Source organism: Lonchura striata, chromosome 10, assembly GCF_050655825.1.
Source record: "Lonchura striata isolate lonStrDom1 chromosome 10, ASM5065582v1, whole genome shotgun sequence".
NCBI lineage: Eukaryota > Metazoa > Chordata > Aves > Passeriformes > Estrildidae > Lonchura > Lonchura striata.
In genome coordinates this window covers 16,983,893-17,004,095 of record NC_140712.1, presented here as the reverse complement: position 1 = coordinate 17,004,095, position 20,203 = coordinate 16,983,893, and the positions used below count along the sequence as shown (strand labels likewise).

The following is a 20,203-nucleotide window of genomic DNA, read 5'->3' as shown; positions in this document are numbered from 1 at the left end:
CACCTGTAACTACCAGAGACACTGCAGATTCCAGACATTGTCTGTTGATTTTAAAATTCAGAATGTTCTTAAAAAGCTGTGGCTGGCAATTAGTAGATAAAACACTACATTTAGGATATAAACTGTGCAGCAGAAGGAGCGTTCTCTGGTAGTTAGAGAAAGTAATCTGCAAGACTGAATAATAAATGGAGTAGCTTGTGCTTGCAGAAATGGCCTAACCACAATCTAGGAGGCACATGGAGCTTATAGTAAAGGAAGGAAGGAATAAATAACTTACTGGCAAGTTTCAGTAATGGTCTGCCTTATCATGGGTCAGAGAGCCTGTATTTCCTCAGAGCATTTGCTAAACTTCCTCTTACACAGCCCAGAGTGTGGAGGAGCAGCAGTGTCACCTTTGGTGGGTGTTTCTGTTTGCTTTCCTCTTTGCTGCTTCCCTGTTCTCTATCCTTCTCACTTTTGAGTTCTCCTTCTTCCCTGTTTCTGGTCTCTTTCCTTCTGTGCCCTCCTGACCAATCTGCCTTACACCTGACAGTGATGCTTCTGGGTTAGGCAGAGAGAACACATCATAGATTTCACAAGGTGGGGGAAAACCTGGTATATTTGTGTGTTCTGGTGCCTGAAAGAAGGAAAGGTACAAAAAAACTATTCACATACTTCCTATCTGTTGTATAAGCTTATGTTTAGATGTCCACTGGATGACACAACCTGAGAATTGTGTGTCATGTTTGTTTGCTTTGGCATGCCCCTGTGTTATCCTGGTGGTTGATCTGCACTTCAGTCTGTATTTGGTGTCATCAGTTTGAGGTTAGCAGATTAACATCTTAATTAACACCAGCACATTCACAGTGCTACAAAATGCTTGAGTCTGTCTCCTCATGTTGGACACTCTATTGGAACAGGTTTTCAACATGGTTTTGTTTCAGTTTTGGAATAAGCAGTTTCTATAGCCCAGATCTTATAATGTGTCCACAAAACCTCTTCACTGTGTTTAAACATTTCCAACAGTCAGGGGAAATCTTACAGGAAATCTTCCACAAGCTAGGCATTGTGATGTTTAAATAAGACCCCTTTTTAAACAGTACCTTGTGGGCTTCTGTCTCAACAAGTGAGCAGCTGTCACAGATGATGCTGTTATATCATCTTGCACTGAATCTCTGGCTGTACCATTTGCTGCATTTCTTCTAATGACTCCTCTGCCAAAAAGAAAAAAAAAGGTTGATCAGCAAACCAGTTCTTTGGATTGGCAATCACAAGTGTCTTCCTGTTTTTATTGGAAAGATGTGGCTCTTGCTATTTAGTTCTAATTTCAAGGATGTTCCCTCATTGGTTTCTACTTCTGACAATGAGTGAATTTTTGGCTGCAAGTGGGAGAATGCTGGGACTGGGAGCAGAAGCACCAACTTCCCTGTTCTTTTATTGTTGGCTGCATATATGTATCTGGTTTTAAGATGGTGGAACTATCTGGAGAAAATGGAAGAACTTGACGAGGTGCAGCAGCATTGCAAAACTAAAAACCACAAAAGGTGCAGTTTCAGGTGTGAATTGTGCAACTTCCCAAGGCCTGCTGAGCTTGTGCTGGGAGAATCAGTGTGGGCATAATCATTTCACCAGGGCCCTGGCACATAAGTGACCCCTCCAAAGTTAAACCAGGGCAGTTACCTCTGCTCTTAGAGCTGTTGGATCCTTCACCCTCAGCAAGTTACAGGAAGGCCTCAGTTTCATGTGAGAGTGTAAAATCATGGAAGTGTTAAGGTTGGAAAAGAACATCGAGCTCAACTGCTAACCCAGCGCTGCCAAGTCCACCCCTGAATTAAGTGCCACATCTACACATCTTCCAAATACCTCCAGGAAAGGTACCTGTGAGGAGGAAGACCCCCTCTCACCAGGGTCACTGCCTGGCTGGAACAATTAACAGTGCTGACTCAGGCAAGCCTCTGGCACTGATTAACCACTGCCAGGGCCCAGGCAGGGGGTGGGATGGCCACGGAGCAGCGATTGGTTTGTGCCCGAGGACAGGGTGGGATTTGATGCCCCTCTGCTCTGGGTTACAGCAGCTGGAGAGGATCTTCCTCCACAGGTGGGAGCTGTGTGTAAGGGGCTGCTCGGGGTTCAGCATGTCTTTCATCCAGGTAGACAAGGACTCAGATTTTCCTATCCAAAACCTCCCCTACGGGGTTTTCTCCACGAAGGAGGAGGTGAGTAACAGCAAACTTTGTTCTTGTGCTGTTGTAATTGTTCCAGGGCTATGAGAGAGCAGAATTTCCCAGCAGTGTGGGACAAAGGGAGACTTCCCAGCCTGAGACACTCATGGGCTTCCTGACCTGATGGCAAAGCTGTAGCTGGCACATTATCTGTTTCCTTAGTGTGGGCATTTTGATTACAGCTTCTTTGAAACCGCACAAAAGAAATCGGAAGTGTTAATACTGATGAGAAGTACTTTGGCTAATATGTGCAGTAGTTCTTGTATGGTTTTCATAATTTCTGTGACATCATTAAATCTATGTTTGACCCTTCCACTCCCTATGTAGAGGCACAGCACATTTCACACTCAATTTTTTTGTTTTTAACTCAATCTTAATTTTCTCTGTGACTGTAATCACACCATCACCCTTAAAAAGTCCCAGTAACTACTGCTCTTGGGGAGTTTTGTTGGTGGCTGCCAAAGCATTAAACCAGGGCACCAGATGTGTGTTTTATCTGTTTTTGCAGCTGACCCATTGTGTTCTATTGAGTGTGTGTTTATGCAATGCTGCATTAAATGTGTGCAAATGTGTCATGTTCAAAGCTGGGCTCAAAGTCTGCCAGTTCAGCCAGCTCTGGGCCTTCTGTTTTATGATGATCACAAAAGAAAATGTGGCTCAACCTTTCTGCCAAGGAGGTAGCTCTCAATTCCCAATTTCCATGAGAACTGAGCCCAGCTAGGCTGAACCTCACACATCTGAGCCTGACAGGATGGAGCTCCAGAGATGTGTCCTTATGGAGGTAGGGAAACAAGCCAAGAGCTGCTTCTCAGAAGGAAAAAGTGGAGAATTTATTTGTCATTGCTTATGGAAACTTTGTGATTATCTTTTGGTTTCTGCTAGTTATCTGTGTAGATTAAAAAAAAAAATGAACCAGAAGATTGTATTTTCTGATGTGGTATTTTCTGAAGAGAAACTGAGATGGTGTGTTTAATCTAATCCGAGATGTGTGTGCTGTTATCTAGCAATTTTGGATTATTTTTCTGCCTTCCTCAGTAACTGTTCTCTGAAAAAGACATCTTCACTCAAACCCTATGAAATGACAGGCAAGACTTACAGAAATTATTTAGGAGAATAATGTTCTGATAGTAGCTGAATGTTTTAATGATTTCAGGCTAAAACAATCGGTGTCATTCCTGACTATCCCAGTTACAGATTAACCTGACATGACCTTTAGTTTTTTTCTGCAGGGATGTTTGCTGAATAAATGCCTACTACCACATTTGGAATCTTATTTGGAAATGAAAGGTTGAAAAATAGGTTCAATAGCGTGCATCTTTGAAAATGATTATTTTGGTGAGCTGCTTTTCAGAGTGGCTGTAGTAGTTTGTCTCTCCTTGCCCACAGACACAAATAATGGAGGCTGTGGTGTGTTTTTGGCCCGTGCAGCTGCCGTGGGTCTGTTGGTGCTGCTGCCCCGCCATCGCCGCCAGCTCCACACACACCCAGGGCATGAACAGGAGCTTTGTGTCATGGGCTGCATCTGTCCTGTTTCCCATGTGGGGGATGCTGTTCCTGCAGCCAGGATCCAGCAGGGATGCAGGCTGGGCTCGGTGTGCGGCTCCTGAGCTCCTGCTGCGGTGTGAGGATGGGCAGTGTAGGGCAGCCTCATCCAGCGAGGCACAGAAATCCTGTGCCTGGGCAGGGAGTGCCTCCTGGTATCACCAGGGGAGTCTAGAGCACCCTCAGTCCTCTGGGGAGGAGCTGGGGTGCAGAAATGGTTGTTTCTTCAATGGCATATCCACAGGGATGGAATTCACCCTGCCCATGGCCTCTCCCTGCTTCCATTCCCCACTTGTAGAAGGAGCAGTAGTGTTTTCCTACTTCACAGCATATTGCAGATGTATGGGCTTATTCTGCAATGCATGTTGTTAATGAGGGGTGTTAATGAGCAAATCCGCCTCTTTCTGGGGAAAAGAGAGCAGGGAGAGAAACCTCTCCTTGTAGTGCTATCCTTTCTCCAAAAGATGGGGATGAGGCTCTTTTCCACCCCTCAAGGTCTGCAGTGAGTCTCCAGTGATGCTCTGCCCATAGGGGTTAACATTTTTCAGCAGCCAGCCTCAGACTGATGAGGCTCTTGAAGGTCCATTGCTGTGGTACCAGACCTTTGTCCTGGATGGATTAAACTCTCTGTGGTCACTGTCTTCCACCATGCCCTCTTTGGGGCATTTTTGGGTACAAACATAAACTCTTCTTCTCTTCCTCCCTCCTCTTGCTGCTTTGCAGCCTCGGCACAGGCTTGGGGTAGCAATTGGAGACCAGATTTTGGATCTCAGCGTCATTAAACATCTTTTCAATGGCCCAGCTCTTGCCAAACACCAGCACGTCTTTGACCAGGTATTTATCAGAGTCTGTTCTAATTTCCACAAGCATTTAAAAAATATTCCATAAGGCACTTTAGCAACTTGTGGTGAGATAAAGGACATGAACTGGAAATATGTTGTCAGGCAGGTTCTGGTAGAGCAAAAACCATCACAGGTGTGACAGCAAAGGAGAGCAGGGGCATCGAGGGCCCAAAGGTCATTTTCCAGGGAAGTGTTACCTGTTACTGGCAATGCGAGTGTCTGACACAAAGCCTAAATGTTAATTCACTCCTGCTTGTACCTTCAACACTCCATGAGTGGGATATTAATGACAGGGACGTTGTGTTAAGGATAAAGGTGAATATAAACAATTTCTGTCTACAGCTGGCTGAGATGCCAAAGCCAGCAGGGCCTGCAGTGGTGTGTAAGGATGGGGTGAGGCCACCATGCTGCAGAGGACTTGTGGGGTGTGATGGGGGTGTGGGCAGCCACGGCCACATAACCCCGGCCATGGGCATCCAGCACTGGGACGGGAGCATGGGACATCTTCGTGCATGTGAAGGATAAGCAAAATGTGGTCTTTTCTTTGCCCCTGCACCTCTGTGTCACTGTCAGCCCACCCTGAATGCCTTCATGGGGCTGGGCTGGGCGGCGTGGGCCGAGGCCAGGGCTGTGCTGCAGAAGCTGCTGTCGGCTGGAGATCCCACCCTGAGGGACAGCGTGGAGCTGCGGGCGAGGTGAGCGGGCAGAGGGTGGCTGCAGGCACAGGGAGCTGCCAGCTGTGCCACCTGAGTGACAGACACCAAAACCAACACTCTGACGTGGCCACCTGCCTCCCACGTGGGAATTAACCGGGGTTTGTGCACATCGAGTGCTTCCTTCTCTTAATTATGTGAAGATTAATCTCTGATTAATGCTGTGACTGCCCGCAGATCCAGGGTGTCACCCTGGCCCTGGAAGCAGCCAGCTCTGCCCTGGGTGTGTCTGTGGGGGCTGGGCTGGTCCTCTGCCCCCCTTCCACCACAGCTTTCCATGACCCTGTTCAAGGGTCTCCACCTCTCCCACCTCCCCGAGGCCTCCCCCCTGCCTGCCACACCTGGAGCAGCGTGGGGACACCCCCAGTCTGTCCCCAGTGACCCCTGGGCTTTGCTAAACCTGGGCATGTGGTCACGAACGGGCTTCAGGTTTGGGGCTGTGCAGTGGTGTGGGGGCAGGAGGGGAGGGCCCTGCTCTGTTCTGTGCTGATGGAAAACGTGTGTGCCCATTAACCCCACACCTCTCATTTGTCTGGTGATGCTTTAGGCACCACAAGTGCCTGGCCCGGCAGTGAGCAGGAGCTGTTCCTCCCTGTCCTGCCAGGGGCACTGGGAGGATTTGGGCTGCCATGAGCAGGACAGGGGTTGAACTGCTGCTTGTTCCTTGAGCAGGGCCAGCAGTTCAGATCAGACCCCCAGGAGCCACGTGCCATGAACTCATCCTTCCCACGCAGCAGAGGCAGTGGTGTCCTGGGCACGGGATTTCTCTGGGATTTCTCTGTGCCCCTTGGGAATCCAGCCAGCCCCAGGGCTGCTCCCTCCCCACTCACACCCTGACCACTGCTCCTTTTGCTGCAGCCATCCCAGTAACAGCAGCCTGTGCAGTCACCAGCTTTTCTGCCAGTCTTTCATTTCTGCAAGGCTTTCCTAAATTAAGGAAGGAGCTGGAGGAGCAAGTCAGCCTCTTCCATGCTTCTTACGGGTGGGAGTTTTCCGAGATCTGAAGGCATCATTTTTCATTTCAGAGCGCTTGTACCTCAAGCTTCTGCGACGATGCACCTGCCTGCCCACATTGGTGAGTGTGGGGGCAGCCAGGGGCTCCTCAGCGCTGCCCTTTGCTCCCACACGGAGCAGCTGCTTCATTTCCAGCCTGCTCAGACAGACAGATCATAGCTGTGACAGGGAATGGGGTTTGCAGCAGCCAGAAGTAGATTATTGTACATAATGAAAGGTAGGTGCTGTCTGTGGCACAAGAATAAAAGCCCGGGGAAGCTCAATAGCAGCCAGAGCACTCCTGGATGCAATTTCCACTAAATCAGGGGTGTCTGGTGGTACATAACTCCTGTCATCAGCTTGGCATCACCAAAGGCCTTTGTGACTAGAGCCAGGAAAGAAACGCTTATTCAGTTTCCAACAATTTCCCCTTTTGCCATCAGTAAATATTTCAGGTGTTGCAAAGTTTCCAAGGCAGATATTCCAGCACAGCCTCATAAACACGTATGAATTTCCACTCCCAGACCATTATTCTGCATCCCAGATCTTGCCTCCACTCCCAGGAGGACTGCTTTGGGATTCCTATATTTATATAGATAATAATTTCCTGGTTTTAGCAGGAGTTTGTATTTGGACCAAAACCATCTTGATCAAAGTCACTTGAGGGTATGACCTGCACAGGGACAGGGATGTGAAGTTGCCCGTTTTCTGTCCAAGCTCTGTTCTGAGTTGGCTTTTTCCTTCCTTGGGGCACAGCCCTGGTCTGGGACAAAGTCTAGCCTGTCCCAGAGGAACCATGAGGAGTTCCCATAGGTGTGATACCTTCCTGAAAATAGTTCCAGGTTGAACATGTCCTGTCCTGTGTGTGGTTCCTGCTTCTCCTGGGCCCTCCTCTGGGAGGCTGGAACTGTAGGGGATAACTGGAACTGCTGGATAATTACTGACTCACTAACCAGCACAATGGAAATGCACGCTCCCAATTCGTGTTTTCGGCTCGTTGCCTCCGTTTTCCCGTGAGCTGTTAGCAGGGATGGCAGCAGAGGGCAGCAGCTGTCCTGAGCATCGCCCGGATCCCTGAGCCGGGTACCGCCGGCTGGAGGAGATGCCGCGGGAGTTGCCTTGTCTATGGAAAGGGGGCTGCCGCTTTATGTCCTGCGTTTTCCCTCCTCTTCTCTACTGGAGACTCATTAAAAAAAAAAAAAAAAAAAAAAAAAAAAATCCATTTTTGTCTGCATAATTTATAGGTGAACTGTTAATCACCCCTTTATGCTATTAGTGACATCCCCCGAGTGCTCTCGCTGTCTCCTTCTCTGCTCCTTCCATTCCCAGCAGCGTCTGACGTGCTTTAGCCCCCGCAGATGAGGAACTTTGCTGCCACTGATCCCTGTTCTATGGCTTTTTTTCCTCGTGCAGGAGATTACACCGACTTCTATTCTTCACGCCAACATGCCACAAACGTTGGGATCATGTTCAGGGGGAAGGAGAACGCTCTGATGCCAAACTGGTGGGTGGCTTGGATTGTTCTCTAGTGCAGCATTATTTTGCAGGCTTATTTGTACATATACATGATCTTTCAAAGGTCTGAGTAGTTTTTCAGGATCACACTGGTTTCAGTTCGTAGCAGAGGAGAATTGGTGATGTCCAGAGTTCAACACCAGAACCAAGCTCCACACGTCCCCAACCTCCTGAATCTGTGCTGCCCTTCATTGCAGTGGCCCCACCAGTCACTGTGCAGCTCCCCCAGTTCAAAGACAAATACACCTAAAGAATTAGGTTTTGCTGAGGGAGAAGAGAGCAGAATTTAAGATCCAAGGAATTAATTGGAACAGTGGCACCAGCAGTACATTAAGACTGCAACATGGCTTTGTTATTATATTTCACTTCCGTCCTTAGAGTAAGGTGCTGAGGTTTGTGCCCATGCATGCAGAGCTTCTTCTCCTTGTACCTCACACTCCCGTGGTGCTTCCACCCCAAAAGGCTGTTCTGGCACCCAGCTAACCCAAGCACTGTGGTGCTCTTTCTCGAGGCTGCACTTACCTGTGGGTTACCACGGCCGGGCATCATCTGTGGTGGTGTCTGGGACGCCCATCCGGAGACCTGTGGGACAAACAAAACCTGACAATGGTGAGTTCTGGGAGGGCTTTGATCTGGATTCTTATTTCTTTTATTCTTTCATTTTGCTGCATATCATAAAGTAGTGGAGTGGAAGGGTCTGGGATAGCCTAAAGCCCAGCCTGGAGTCAGGGCAAGAGACAGTCCTGGTTTAAGTCCATTTTCTGTTCCCTGCCAAGCAGCACCAGCTGCTGCTTTTTTTGGCCATTACTTATATTTCCCTAGCTGCCTCCCTGTTATAATATATTCTTGCTTCTACCCACAGATAAGCCTCCAGTGTTTGGTGCTTGTAAACGTCTGGATATCGAGTTAGAAATGGTGAGAGTTTGTTTTTTTTTTTTCTCTTTATGACTTGAAAAATATTAAAATAGAAACAGGGAAGAAAGGATGGGTTTGGCTTCTTCTAAACTGAATATTCCATAAGGTCCATTCCTGTGTTCCTCTCTGAGCTGTCTGTGCTGCAGGCAGTAGAGATTTTTGTGGAACAAACCTTTGCTTTGGATGAGGAGCAGGGTGCCTTAGCTCATTGGGAGGCTTGCTCATACAGCTCTCAGGCTGGAAAAAGCTCACCTGGCCAAAGCTGAGCACCAGTGGAGCAGTCAGGCACCAGAACTCTTTCCATCAGGCAGCACAGCCTGTTTCCTGGTCAGCAGTCACCTCTGCACTGCAGCCAGGATCTGCCAGGGGACAATGGGGGCTAGGAAGTCCAGGCTGTCTCCACCCTGTGCTAGAGCAGAGGAAGCCCTGAGTTCTCAGCAGTGGGATTCAAACTCCTGATTCTGGAAAGTTAAAACCTGTGCTGTGGGTGTTGTAAAAAAACATGGTGGGAAGGCACATCATGCTGTGGCTTAGTGTGGTCCAAAAGGGAGGGTTTCATAGGATTCTATTAAGATTTATATCATTTTAATGGCCTATATAATTTTTGTATGCTTTATTCCCAATCTTTTCCCTTAAAAAAATAGTGGAAGAAGTGTAATACTGATGGAAATGGTTATAAAAATGTTGTGAAGTCTTTAATGCTGTGTGCTTTGCCAATCAGTGCTGTAAGGGGAGATTCAGTCCCATAAAGTGGGGTTCCCATGGTGTTGCCATAACTCTTTCCAGCCTGAGCTCTACTGCTGGCTGCTGCAAGAACAGAAGGAAAAACTTCCATATTGTACACAGAAAGAGACAGCTGAGTTTTCCTATCAAATCCTCTGCATCTGCAGGCTGTGGATTCCTGAGGGATTGAGTGCAGGCACCCAGTCCATGGCCTACTTTACTTACTGGGTGCATTTCTCCACCTGCCTGTTCTTGCCCACTGTCTCATCAGGCTCCAGCCACGTTCAGTATCCCCTTGGATGACTTTAAACTCCTTCCTGTTCACTGTCTGCAGCAATCAGTCCCTTCAGTGGGCAAACCTGTTCTGCATCCGGACTCTAATTAGCAGGGGCCATTTTTTCCCCTGCATTTTGACAACATCATGCCCTTGTCTAAATGCCTGTCTCTTAGCAACACAGAGCTCTTAAGTAATTCAAGGCTGCCAGCTTCATGGAGAGGAAGAAAAGGGGAGCAGACCATGGGTTTTGTCCAAATGTGCGTGGGAAATGGTGCAAAACTCATCCTGTCCACCCTCTGTTGCTGCTGCCCGAAACTCTCTGTGCAGTAAAGATTTTTAAGCTTCAAAAACATAATCAACATGTTGCTTTTTGATTTCAGGCATTCTTTGTAGGTCCTGGAAACAGGTTTGGGGAGCCCATTCCCATCAGCAGAGCCCAGGAGCACATCTTTGGGATGGTGCTGATGAACGACTGGAGTGGTAAGCGGTGCTGTGGGAATCTGCCTGGAGAGGGGGGTACAGCTCCACGGGAAACCCTAGAGAGGCATAAAACACATCTTTTATAGTAGAATGCTGATCACTGAAACCACTGGGTACGAGTGAAAGGGATGAAAATGAAGTGTTGCCTGTATCAATCCATCTCTGATCAATTAGTAGAACCAGAAGTTGCTGCCTAATTTAGATTTATTTATTTATGAAAGAGCTAATATCAGTCTAGTTTCTTCTGGACAGGGATGGAGGAGTCCTAAGAATGCTGATATCAAGGATGGTGATTGATTTCAGTGTCAGGAAAAGGATTTGGCAATCACAAATGCCTTAGTCTCTGCAAAGATTTAACTTGTTGAAATTCTCCCTATGACTGGCAAAGACCATTAGCTGGGTATAAATGGAATAATTAAAGTAGGGGTAAAAATACTGGTTATATGGGGATGATCTGGTTTGTTTTACTTATTGCTGATTTGTCATCCTAATCTAGCTGATCTAAGATGGGTTGAAAATTGATGGATTTAAATTAGTATTTGGGCACAACAGCTAGAAGAGGCTGGGGGTAGCAATTTCAATTCATGTTACTCTTTCATGGGTCTGATGGATGTGCAATTCCTAGGATATGTTTACCTGCATTGCTTTGAACGTTCTCTTCCCAGCCCGTGACATCCAGAAGTGGGAATATGTTCCTCTGGGTCCTTTCCTGAGCAAAAGCCTTGGCACAACCATCTCTCCGTGGGTTGTCACCATGGAAGCTCTCATGCCATTTGTGTTGCCAAACCCTGTCCAGGTCAGCAAGAGAAAAGGTTGAAATAAAGGAAAAAGCAGTGCTAGAAAAATGCCAGCAGAGCTGGAAGGTGCCATCAGTAGAAATCACTGAGCTGCCTCCATGCCAAGGATTGTCTCCATGGAATTTACAGTTGTGATTCTGCTTCTGAGCAGATGAAGGCAACCAGAGCCCTCTGAGTTTGAGTGCTCATTGATGTCACTGGCCCTGGCACATGTTGTGCTGTCATTCTGCTTGAGGAGGGCAGAAAAATCATCTTTAAAACACCTGGAAAATAAACTAATCAGAGCTTCTTCTGGGTCTTTGGTGGCACTTAGCATCCCCAGTAAGTGGTGGAGAGAGGCTGGAGTCAAGCCAGAACACTTTGTTCAAGCAGTTCCAGTTGTCTGCATTGTGTAGGTGGTTAAAACTGGGAAGATAACAGAGCCTTGCAGAGACCTCACCATCCTCTCTGTGCAGGCACAGAGCAAAGGTGTGCTGGCACTCTGTGCTGGATTAACATCCCACTGAAATGATAGGCATGGCTTTTGCAGAAAAAGGGGATTATGTGGATATCATGTCTGTTCAGAAAAATCTTTAAAAGTGTGTGCATGAGACCAGGAAAAGTGATAATCTGAGCAGTAAGAATGGTGAAATGAATGGTTGTGCAGCACAGGCTGGGTACACCGATACTCACTGGAATGTCTTGTGGATTTTTTTTTTCCTTTTTATTTAGATTATGATGTGTTTTATGTGCTTTTAGGATCCTAAGCCGCTGCCCTACCTTCAGGATAAAGAGCCCTACACTTTTGACATCAAGCTCTTTGTTGCCATTAAAGGTATGGCAAAGCTGAGTGGGTTATAAAGCTGCAATTGCCAAATAAATTTTGTGGCACCAGCACAACCCTCAGGCACTTTGCTCTGGGCTCTGTGCTCCTTCTTTTCCTGCTTTGCCCAGATTGCCCCTGTCAGAGAAAGGGGCAGGACTCCTCCTGCTCCCTGCTGGCTGTGCAGCAATGTGCCAAGAAGGGAATGCCCCCCAGCTGGTCAGCTCCCCTTGAGGAGGGTCCCTGAGGGGTCTCCCTGCATAGGCAGAGGTCATAGGGCATGGAATGAGCAGATTTGTGTGGGATCCAGATGTTAACCCAGCTCAGCCCCCACCTTAGGGCCCTGCTGACCAATAGGTCCAGGTGTTTCTCCTGTAGGACAGCAGAGAGTGGGAAATGGGAAGCTTGATGCTACTGCAGTGCAATCCACAGACTTGTTTTCTATGAAATCCTGGTCTTCATATCAATAGAAAATGTTGTTACTGCTTTCTCACTAGGGATTACAGTGATAAAAGAAGTCTCCATCCATCTGTAAAATAAAAAGACTCCAGCATCATTCATCCAACACAAACAAATTGCTTCTTTCTTTTTTATCCTTTATTTTCTGCAGGAGAAGGAATGAGCACGCCAACTACTATATGCAGATCCAATTTCAAGGTAAGACTCCAGCATCTTTTGTTTATTTGCAATCTTGCTGATGCCAACAGCTCCAGACCAGGCAATTTCAAACACTGCTTTTTGCATTAGACTCATAGAACAGGATCATAGAACCACTAAGGTTAGAAAAGACTTCCAAGATCGAGTCCAAATGTTAACCCAGGACTGCCAAGCCCACGAATAAACCATGTCCCTCACATCCAAACACCTTTTGAACACTTCCAGGGATGGTGAATCCACCACTTCCCTGAGCAGTCCAAAATTTAAAAAAAAAAAAAAAAGAAAAAGATTCAGGTGTTTCCACCTGACCGGAAAGATAGTGATGGTTCCCCCCTGTGAGGTGGAAACACCTGAATGCCTGATGAAGGGGACAGCTCCTTCTGCTGCCTGCTTGGGGTGCTCAGAGCTCTGTGCCCATTTGGCAGGGAGCCATGAGAGCAGAGGACTAGAGGAAGAGGGAATTGTCTCTTGCAATACAGCTCTGCAGCTCTAATTTAGATGCCACTCACTGCTGCCAGCCTGGGTCTGCCCCATCCCCTCCGTGGGCAGCGTGGTGGCTCTGCCTACCAATTGAAGCCAGGAGATTTATGTGCCAGCTGCAGCAATTCTCAATCAATTTCATATTCACATTTGGCTCTTTGCATAGTAATTACCTTAATCAGTAAATCAGTAGTCAGCAAAGCAGTAATAAGTAGATTTTTCTACAAGGCTGTTAAAATACTGGAGCCTGGGTCAGCAGTACTGGTCTCAGAGAGGAAGAGGAAAAATTAAATCCAGCTGAAATAAGAAAAATTTTAAGGGACTAAATTGCATGCTAAAGTGTGGGTTTTATGAATGCCAGAGGCCAGGCCACATGACTCCATTCTGCACAGCCTAATGGCCCACCAGAGAAGTTTGTCCTCTGTTGCTTCCTTGCTTTCTCCCCTCTTCCTGCTTCCTGCAGCACATGTACTGGACCATGAAACAGCAGCTGGCTCATCACTCCATCAATGGCTGCAACCTCAGGCCTGGAGACCTCCTGGCCTCTGGCACCATCAGTGGACCTGTAAGTGTTGAAACAATGACAGTCACTGCTCAGCAACTCAAACCAACAGAGCAGGGCTTGGGGCTAAGCCCTTCCTTACCTGAGTACCATGAAACCACCTGCAGCTCTTTCCCAGGCACTCTGGGGTGCTGCTTTGGTAGCCTCAAATTCACACTGAGCAGTGGCTTGGTTTGGGTAGGGTTTTTTCTTGACTGGTTTTTTTTATGTTGTTGAGTTTTGGGGTTTTGTACTTCTTGTACTTTGGAGTTTTGTCCTGTACTTCTTTCCCTAAGAACTATTTTACAACAGATGCAAATTAACTTCTGTGTAGAAGCATCTTCACAATCCATTTGCCCTCTATGAAATGCAGCTTTTTATATCTGAAAATAATGTACAAGGTGCCTGGGTATAACTTTACGTTTCTCCACTGAAGCTGGAGCCAGCTTCACAAGCTGTTACCCCCATGAGCTGCCATTTGGGCAGTGGCTGCAATATATGGGCAAGCCCCACTTTCTGAACCACCAAACACAAATCCTGTGCATGCTGTCACAAAGACAGCCTCAGGTAAGTTGTTTGCAAGCTGGGATGCCTGTACTTCACTTTTGAGCATTTCTGAGGTGCTTTTTGAATCTTCAGATTATTATACTGCAGAAGACATTAAAGACACAAACACCAGCTTTGCTCTGAAGAACAAAATGTATTTAAAAACCCAAAACATGATTACATAAAAGCACTGGACTCGTAGAATTATCCTTCACTTGTTTCCATTCTTGCTGTGGCAGACCAAAGCTGCTTTAACAGGTTGAACATTATGTTAAATACACCAGATAACAGCTGTAAGCATCACTGCTAATAGCCAGCAAGGAATTAAAATGCAAAGTCAGGAAAAGGACCCAATGTATCAATTAATTAAATCAACAGCAATACTCCATTCAGTAGAGGTAACATACTTGTGTGTCTGCTCCCAGCAGTAAGAAGCTGAACAGCAGGAAAGATACTAAAAACTTGTTTATTTGTTTATGAACTCTTGCTGCAGGAGCCAGAGAGCTTTGGCTCCATGCTGGAGCTGTCCTGGAATGGAACAAAAGAAATCCCTCTTGGCAGTGGGCAGTCTCGTAAATTCCTGCAGGATGGGGATGAAGTAATTTTGACAGGTAATGCTGGATAATTGCTCTAACACTGCAGCAAGGACACTTTTCCATAGGCTGATCCCAGCAGGCCAAACCCCTGGAGTGGAGCTGGGCTATTCTGTACATACCTGCCATGCAAGCAAAGTTGTGTCCATCCTACCTGTGAGGAGGCTAAAACAGGTGGATGGAAATTTCCCTGCCATAAATGCTTTCTATAATTAATTATTTGCTTTTCTAAGTCCTTAATGCTCTTGATATGCCAATGTGTGAGCACCAAGGACATGATGGAGGTAGATTTGCCTTTATGGGTAAAAATACCCCAGGACTAAGAGCAGTTGATAAATTTTTTCCACCACAGTACAAGTTTGTGTGTGGAGCAGAGCTTGGCAAACACTAAGAAAAGTTACTTCTCAAGTAATATTTAATTTTTAACCTAGGCATATTCAGTGAAGTGTGTTGCAAATCAAGTATGTGGGAAACAGCGTGGAGCCTTCTAGAACAGCTGACCAGCTCCTCTCTGAAAAGGGCTCTGCTTGAGAGATGTTTCATGCTGAGACATGGTTTTAGTTTTCATCTTGATAATCTAAGGATTTTATGAATTAAAATCTACCACGGTGTTTTGTGATCTAAATCCCACTCCTACTTCTTTTTAACCCAAAGCTAGTGCAAAACAAATCTATTTTTTTTCCTTTCCTCTCATCTTTGGGACGGCAAATATTTGGCAAGGACAGCCATGAGAAACTTCTGTTTCAAGCCTCCAGTGCCTTTGCTGTGTGACCTACTGGGATTTTAGGGAATGTCCTGTGGGATGCTGTGTGTCACCAGCCAGTGCCACACCTGGCTCTGAGCAGCTGCATCCTGCTGATGAGACCAGAGATACCTGCACAGGAACACACAGCTCAGGCAATGGGGAAAGACTTCACAGGTGTGACTGAGGGCAGAGAAAATGGGAGTGACAAACACCTGGGCAGCTGCCTCGTGGTGTGATGCTCATATGTGCCTGTGTACCTGGGCCTGCTCAACCCAACTTGATTTTTGGCAAAACAGTTTAAAATTATAAACTGTTTTTCTCTGGAAAAAAAAAAAAATTAAGAAAAGTCAAGAATTTTCTGCAGTTAAAAAAATTGTAATGTATGTATTCCAGCTCCCTGTCAATTCCAGTGCCTCCTGCCTGGCAGCCCATCCAATAGCCTTGAAAAATCATGTTTCTGTGAGCTGCTGCCAGTTTGACAGAGGCAAATGCTGAGACAGCTGGAGTTGAGATGTACTAGAGAGAGCTGTAGGTGATGAACCTGAGGAGCCCCAGTGCCTCTGACACCCTCCAGCCTCCCAACAGCCCAGTGACTGCTCATGCTGACACGTGGAGGCATTTGAGACTGCTCTCCACAGGCTCCCCATATATCCAGGGACACTCCTCCAGCAATTCAAAGTGCCACACTGCCCTCCAGAGTCCCCAGTTATTATGCCAGGAGCCCTAAATTAGGGTGCAGTGAGGGATGAGGAACATCCCTGTGGAGTTGCACGCTCATATCCCTTTTGGCAAGGAGCACCTCCCAGTTTAAGAGCTGCTGGCATGGAGAGCCAGCCTGGGGACAAATGTGAGCAGTCCACGAGCCATGCTCTTCCTGCCCAGGACCAGCTATGTCAATTCATTAAATAATTAACATCCTGAATGTCTTTAATCTTTAAAAATGGCATGATGGCATTGCTGGAGGAGTGTCCCTGGATACTGGGGAGCACTGGCACAGTTGGTGGCTGTGGGCACCACATCTGCAAAGAGCCAGGGGCTGCTGGGGCCGTTTGGGAGCTGCTCCTATTTATTTATTTAGTGATGTATGGCAGGTCCAGGGCCTTAAGGCACCCTTGGGGCAGGGCTGGTGTTATTCCATCCTCTCCCAAGGAGCTGCCATTAGCTCTTGCCAAGTGCTCAACACATCATTTCTGGTTTCCTGTTTCAACTTTGTATTCTTACTCCCCACGTGGGACCTATTTCAGAGACTTAGCACATAAAATGAGAGAAATAATTCTCACAAGAAGTGTCTCGAGGGAGCATGGCAGGGGAAGGGCTCCTGGTGGTGTTGGCAGCTGCCTGCAAAAACCCCTCAGTAGCTCCTTGGCACACAGAGCTCAGGCCAGGGCTGCTGGCAGCACAGGGCTCGCTTTGTTCAGCGTGCTGCTCCTTGGTGCTGCTCTAAATTGTGCCTGGCAGCAGGGATAACCAAACTGGACTGAAATAATCAGCTGCAGCTCAAAGGAAAGCTGGCAATGAAGCCTAATGAGGCAAATGCAAGCTGAGCCTTACAGTGCCTTACTCCACTGCTGCTTAAGGATGAGGATTACCTGGCAGAGACCGGGACGGTGTCTGTGGCTTTACACACTTAGAGACACCACTGTCCTTGGAAAACTTTATTTCAGCCTGGCTGTGAGACCTGCACTGTGGGTTAGAGCTGGCAGGGTCTCTCCTTGTGCTGCAGTAACTTTGGCTGCCCTGCAGCCTGAGCCCATCCTTTCTCTTCCTCAGGGGAGTTTCCCACTGATCTGTGCTAAGGGTGGGAATTAGGGTCTATCCTGTTGAGCTCCTTCTTGGCTTCTTGAAGGGAGTTGTTTTTATCACATGCAGGTGATGTATTTCATCAGGAAAATGCATCTCTAACTATGAAATCAGCCCTTAAAATGCAGCATATACCACTTGTCCTTCCTTTGATCAGCTGCTGTAGCAGAATGCTACAGCAGGTCTCCTCAGCTGTTCTTCCCAGAATAGACTTCTCAGAGGGGCCAGAAGGCCCTGGCTGTGTCCCCTCCCCTGCTTTGCCTGCAGCTTTGCTGGTGGCTGCTGTTGGTGGAGCAGCTTGGCTGGCCCGTGGATGCTGCAGCATCCCTCTCCCAATGTCATCTCCTCCATCACGCAGGAGCAGGGAGACACAGAGCTGTCCCGTGCTCAGAGATGCTGTCACAGCCCCGTGAGCTCTGCAGCAGCAGCCAGCAGAGCTTCCACACCCTCTTATATAACAGGAATCATGAGAACTTGGAGTCAGATACTGAATTTCTCATGGAACTAAACCACTTGACTTTAGCAAGCAAAACAGCTTCTTCAAGGGTAGGTCCTGCTGTTGGAGGGGGTTTAATGACTGCCTTTCTGGCTGTCAGCATCCTAACATCCCAAGAGCAGTCCTGATGCTGCAGAAAGAGAGAATCCAGATTTATTTGATTAATTGCAGAGCTGGGCCAGGCAGTGAATCAGTTTGCCAGGTAGATTGATGGTGCTGCAGGTTAGGTTTGAAAACAGAAATATTGCTGGCACATCTTGTTTGTTCTTTGATCAATTCACTGAACTTGCATATTGCTGTGTTTACCAGTTCGTGCTTCTTTTTTTCCTCATATTCCTGGGCTACTTGAACTCTTCCAGGTGTTCTTTTGTTCTACCTCTCATTGCATATCTGAGATGTTTTCGCTTGGTTTTGGTCTCTTTATGCCTTTATTCACTTTTATTCCTGGCAAAATCCTCTGTCCTTAGAGAACAAGCTGTGTGTTGTTTTCTGTCCCTAGGTTACTGCCAGGGCAACGGCTTCCGTGTGGGATTTGGCCAGTGCTCAGGAAAAATCCTTCCAGCCCTGTCAAATCCATGAGGACTGGAGTAATGTGACATCCAAGGAGGAGCCCTCCTCCCACCTCTACCAGTCATCCTGCTTTATTCAGATTTATTATTTTTATATGAGTGATTGTAATCTTACTATTTTTAATTATCAATAAATATCTTAACGATGACTCTCTGGTGTGATAAGAAAAGGATTTCAGTGCTAGCTTAAAATTCTCTGAATATGAATAAGATGATTGAAATGGAAAATGAGATTCTTAACTCTTCTACCATATTAATGTTTTTTTCATAATTATAAAAAGAGGCTTTCAAGTAAGCTAAAATATTCAGAGTACTAGGCTGGTGATAAGAGCTGAGATTCCATGCTGACTTCCTTTTTCCACAGTGTTAATATGCTGGAGGTGAAATCCTGAAGACAAGTTGCATACAGTTGTTAAAACTTACAGACCTTCCTGAGCAAGAGTTACATGACTGTGCCCTAAAATAATTTGCAACAAAACAGTTTGGAAATGTGATAATCAACACTACTGAAGGCAACAGGCAGGATGTCCCTGCTCCTCCTGCTCTTACACAACCAGAGGCAGCTCTCCTGGCCCAGACTGATTCCAGCCCAGAGATGGAGACTGTGCTGGGACACCCTTCAAAAGGTCATGGTCAAATGATCACCCTTGTTCCTCCTGCCCTGGTTTAGGGAAGGGAATTCCCTGTTTCTCTCTCACCCTGTGCACCAGCATCCCTTGGGTTGAGGAGGGAGGGGGAATTTCATCACTGGAGTGATCCCCAGGCACTCCCTGGTGACAGTCACATCCTGCCACTCAACAGGGGCTGTGGACAGAGGACACCAAGCCCCTTCCTGCACCCCAAAAGGCATCTGGTGCCACAGCATTCCCCTGCAGCAGCCAGTAAACACAGCCACATGCCACTTTCCTCAAGTGTAAAGGGCATCTGCTGTCTCCTGCTGGCCTACAAATCAATTTAACTCCATGGCCCAGTGCCAAATCACATCAATTAGAGGATATTACTGACTGAAGGAGCTCGGGAGACCGGATAATGAACTGTGGTGTAGTGCAAGGGGAACTTGTTAAATATTTGCTTGGTCCTCAAACTGAAGAACCTGATGTGGCTGCTGGCTCCATGTGGTGACAGCAGGATGAGCCCATGCTGCTGCTTTTCCAGCAGCTGTCCCATTGCTGCTCAAAAGCTCTGCCAGGTAGTTTTGCTGATGTGGGCTGAGAGGACATTTGATGTCACCTTGGGAAGAACCTGGAGCTGACCAGGAACATGAACCTTATGGCCATGAAGAAGAGGAAAATTAATTTGAAATTAAAATTAAAGAAAAAATGTGGCAGCGCATATAAATCACTGCTAATGTGGCATATGCACTGTAATAGGCTCTCTTCTAGTGTGCAAAAATAATAGTTCTTTAAAGAATGATGCTTGGAGGTTCATCCCCAAATCAAGGATGACCTGGCCAGGAAAACATTGGCTCTTTGTTGTTTATCAAGGAAAAGCTATTTTGCCTTCAGGCTCTTGGAGCTGAACTAATAGGCAGATATTTATTTAATGTACTCTTACTGGATCATCAATTTATAGATGCTTTGTGCAATCTTTTGACCTCAAAGGACAATTGTGAGTTGACACCTTCCCCTTTGGATTTAGAAATAACCCATCCTCTTCCCTTGAGCACAAAGCATTTATCCAGGAGAGTAATTTCTCTTCAGGAGCAGCATCCCTGGTGCACCTTGGCATATCTGATGTCCTGGAAGTGCCATGTCTGAGGAGGGAGGCAGAGAGCTGATGCTGGGCCTGTGACCTTGATGCAAGGCATGGCCAAGGAGGACTGAGGTGTCAAGGCTTTCTGGGTGCAGAAATGTTGATTTCTCTCAGGGTTCTGATGGTCAGGGTGACCCCGAGAGATCATAAAGAGTCTTTGCTTCCCTAGCCAGACGCAGCCAAAGGAGCCTGGAATGCTTCCGATTGTGTTTTCAAGGTTGTTT

The 20,203-nt window shown here is 46.9% G+C and overlaps 1 protein-coding gene across 2 annotated transcripts; it reads left to right on the top strand.

Moving 5' to 3' along the window:
• The first annotated feature begins 15 nt into the window (after positions 1-15).
• On the top strand, positions 16-18,376 carry FAH (fumarylacetoacetate hydrolase). Of its 2 annotated transcripts, XM_021537597.4 has the most exons (14): positions 16-2,195; positions 4,467-4,577; positions 5,159-5,280; positions 6,324-6,373; positions 7,705-7,795; positions 8,318-8,415; positions 8,669-8,721; positions 10,102-10,201; positions 10,867-10,997; positions 11,737-11,812; positions 12,411-12,457; positions 13,401-13,502; positions 14,518-14,635; positions 18,158-18,376. In XM_021537597.4, exons 1-14 carry the CDS (start codon positions 2,028-2,030, stop codon positions 18,235-18,237), a joined length of 1,347 nt encoding a protein of 448 aa, XP_021393272.3. In that variant the 5' UTR covers positions 16-2,027; the 3' UTR covers positions 18,238-18,376. The 2 variants fall into 2 exon arrangements, with proteins under 2 accessions (XP_021393272.3, XP_021393271.3); XM_021537596.4 differs by lacking the exon at positions 14,518-14,635.
• Positions 18,377-20,203: the final 1,827 nt, after the last annotated feature.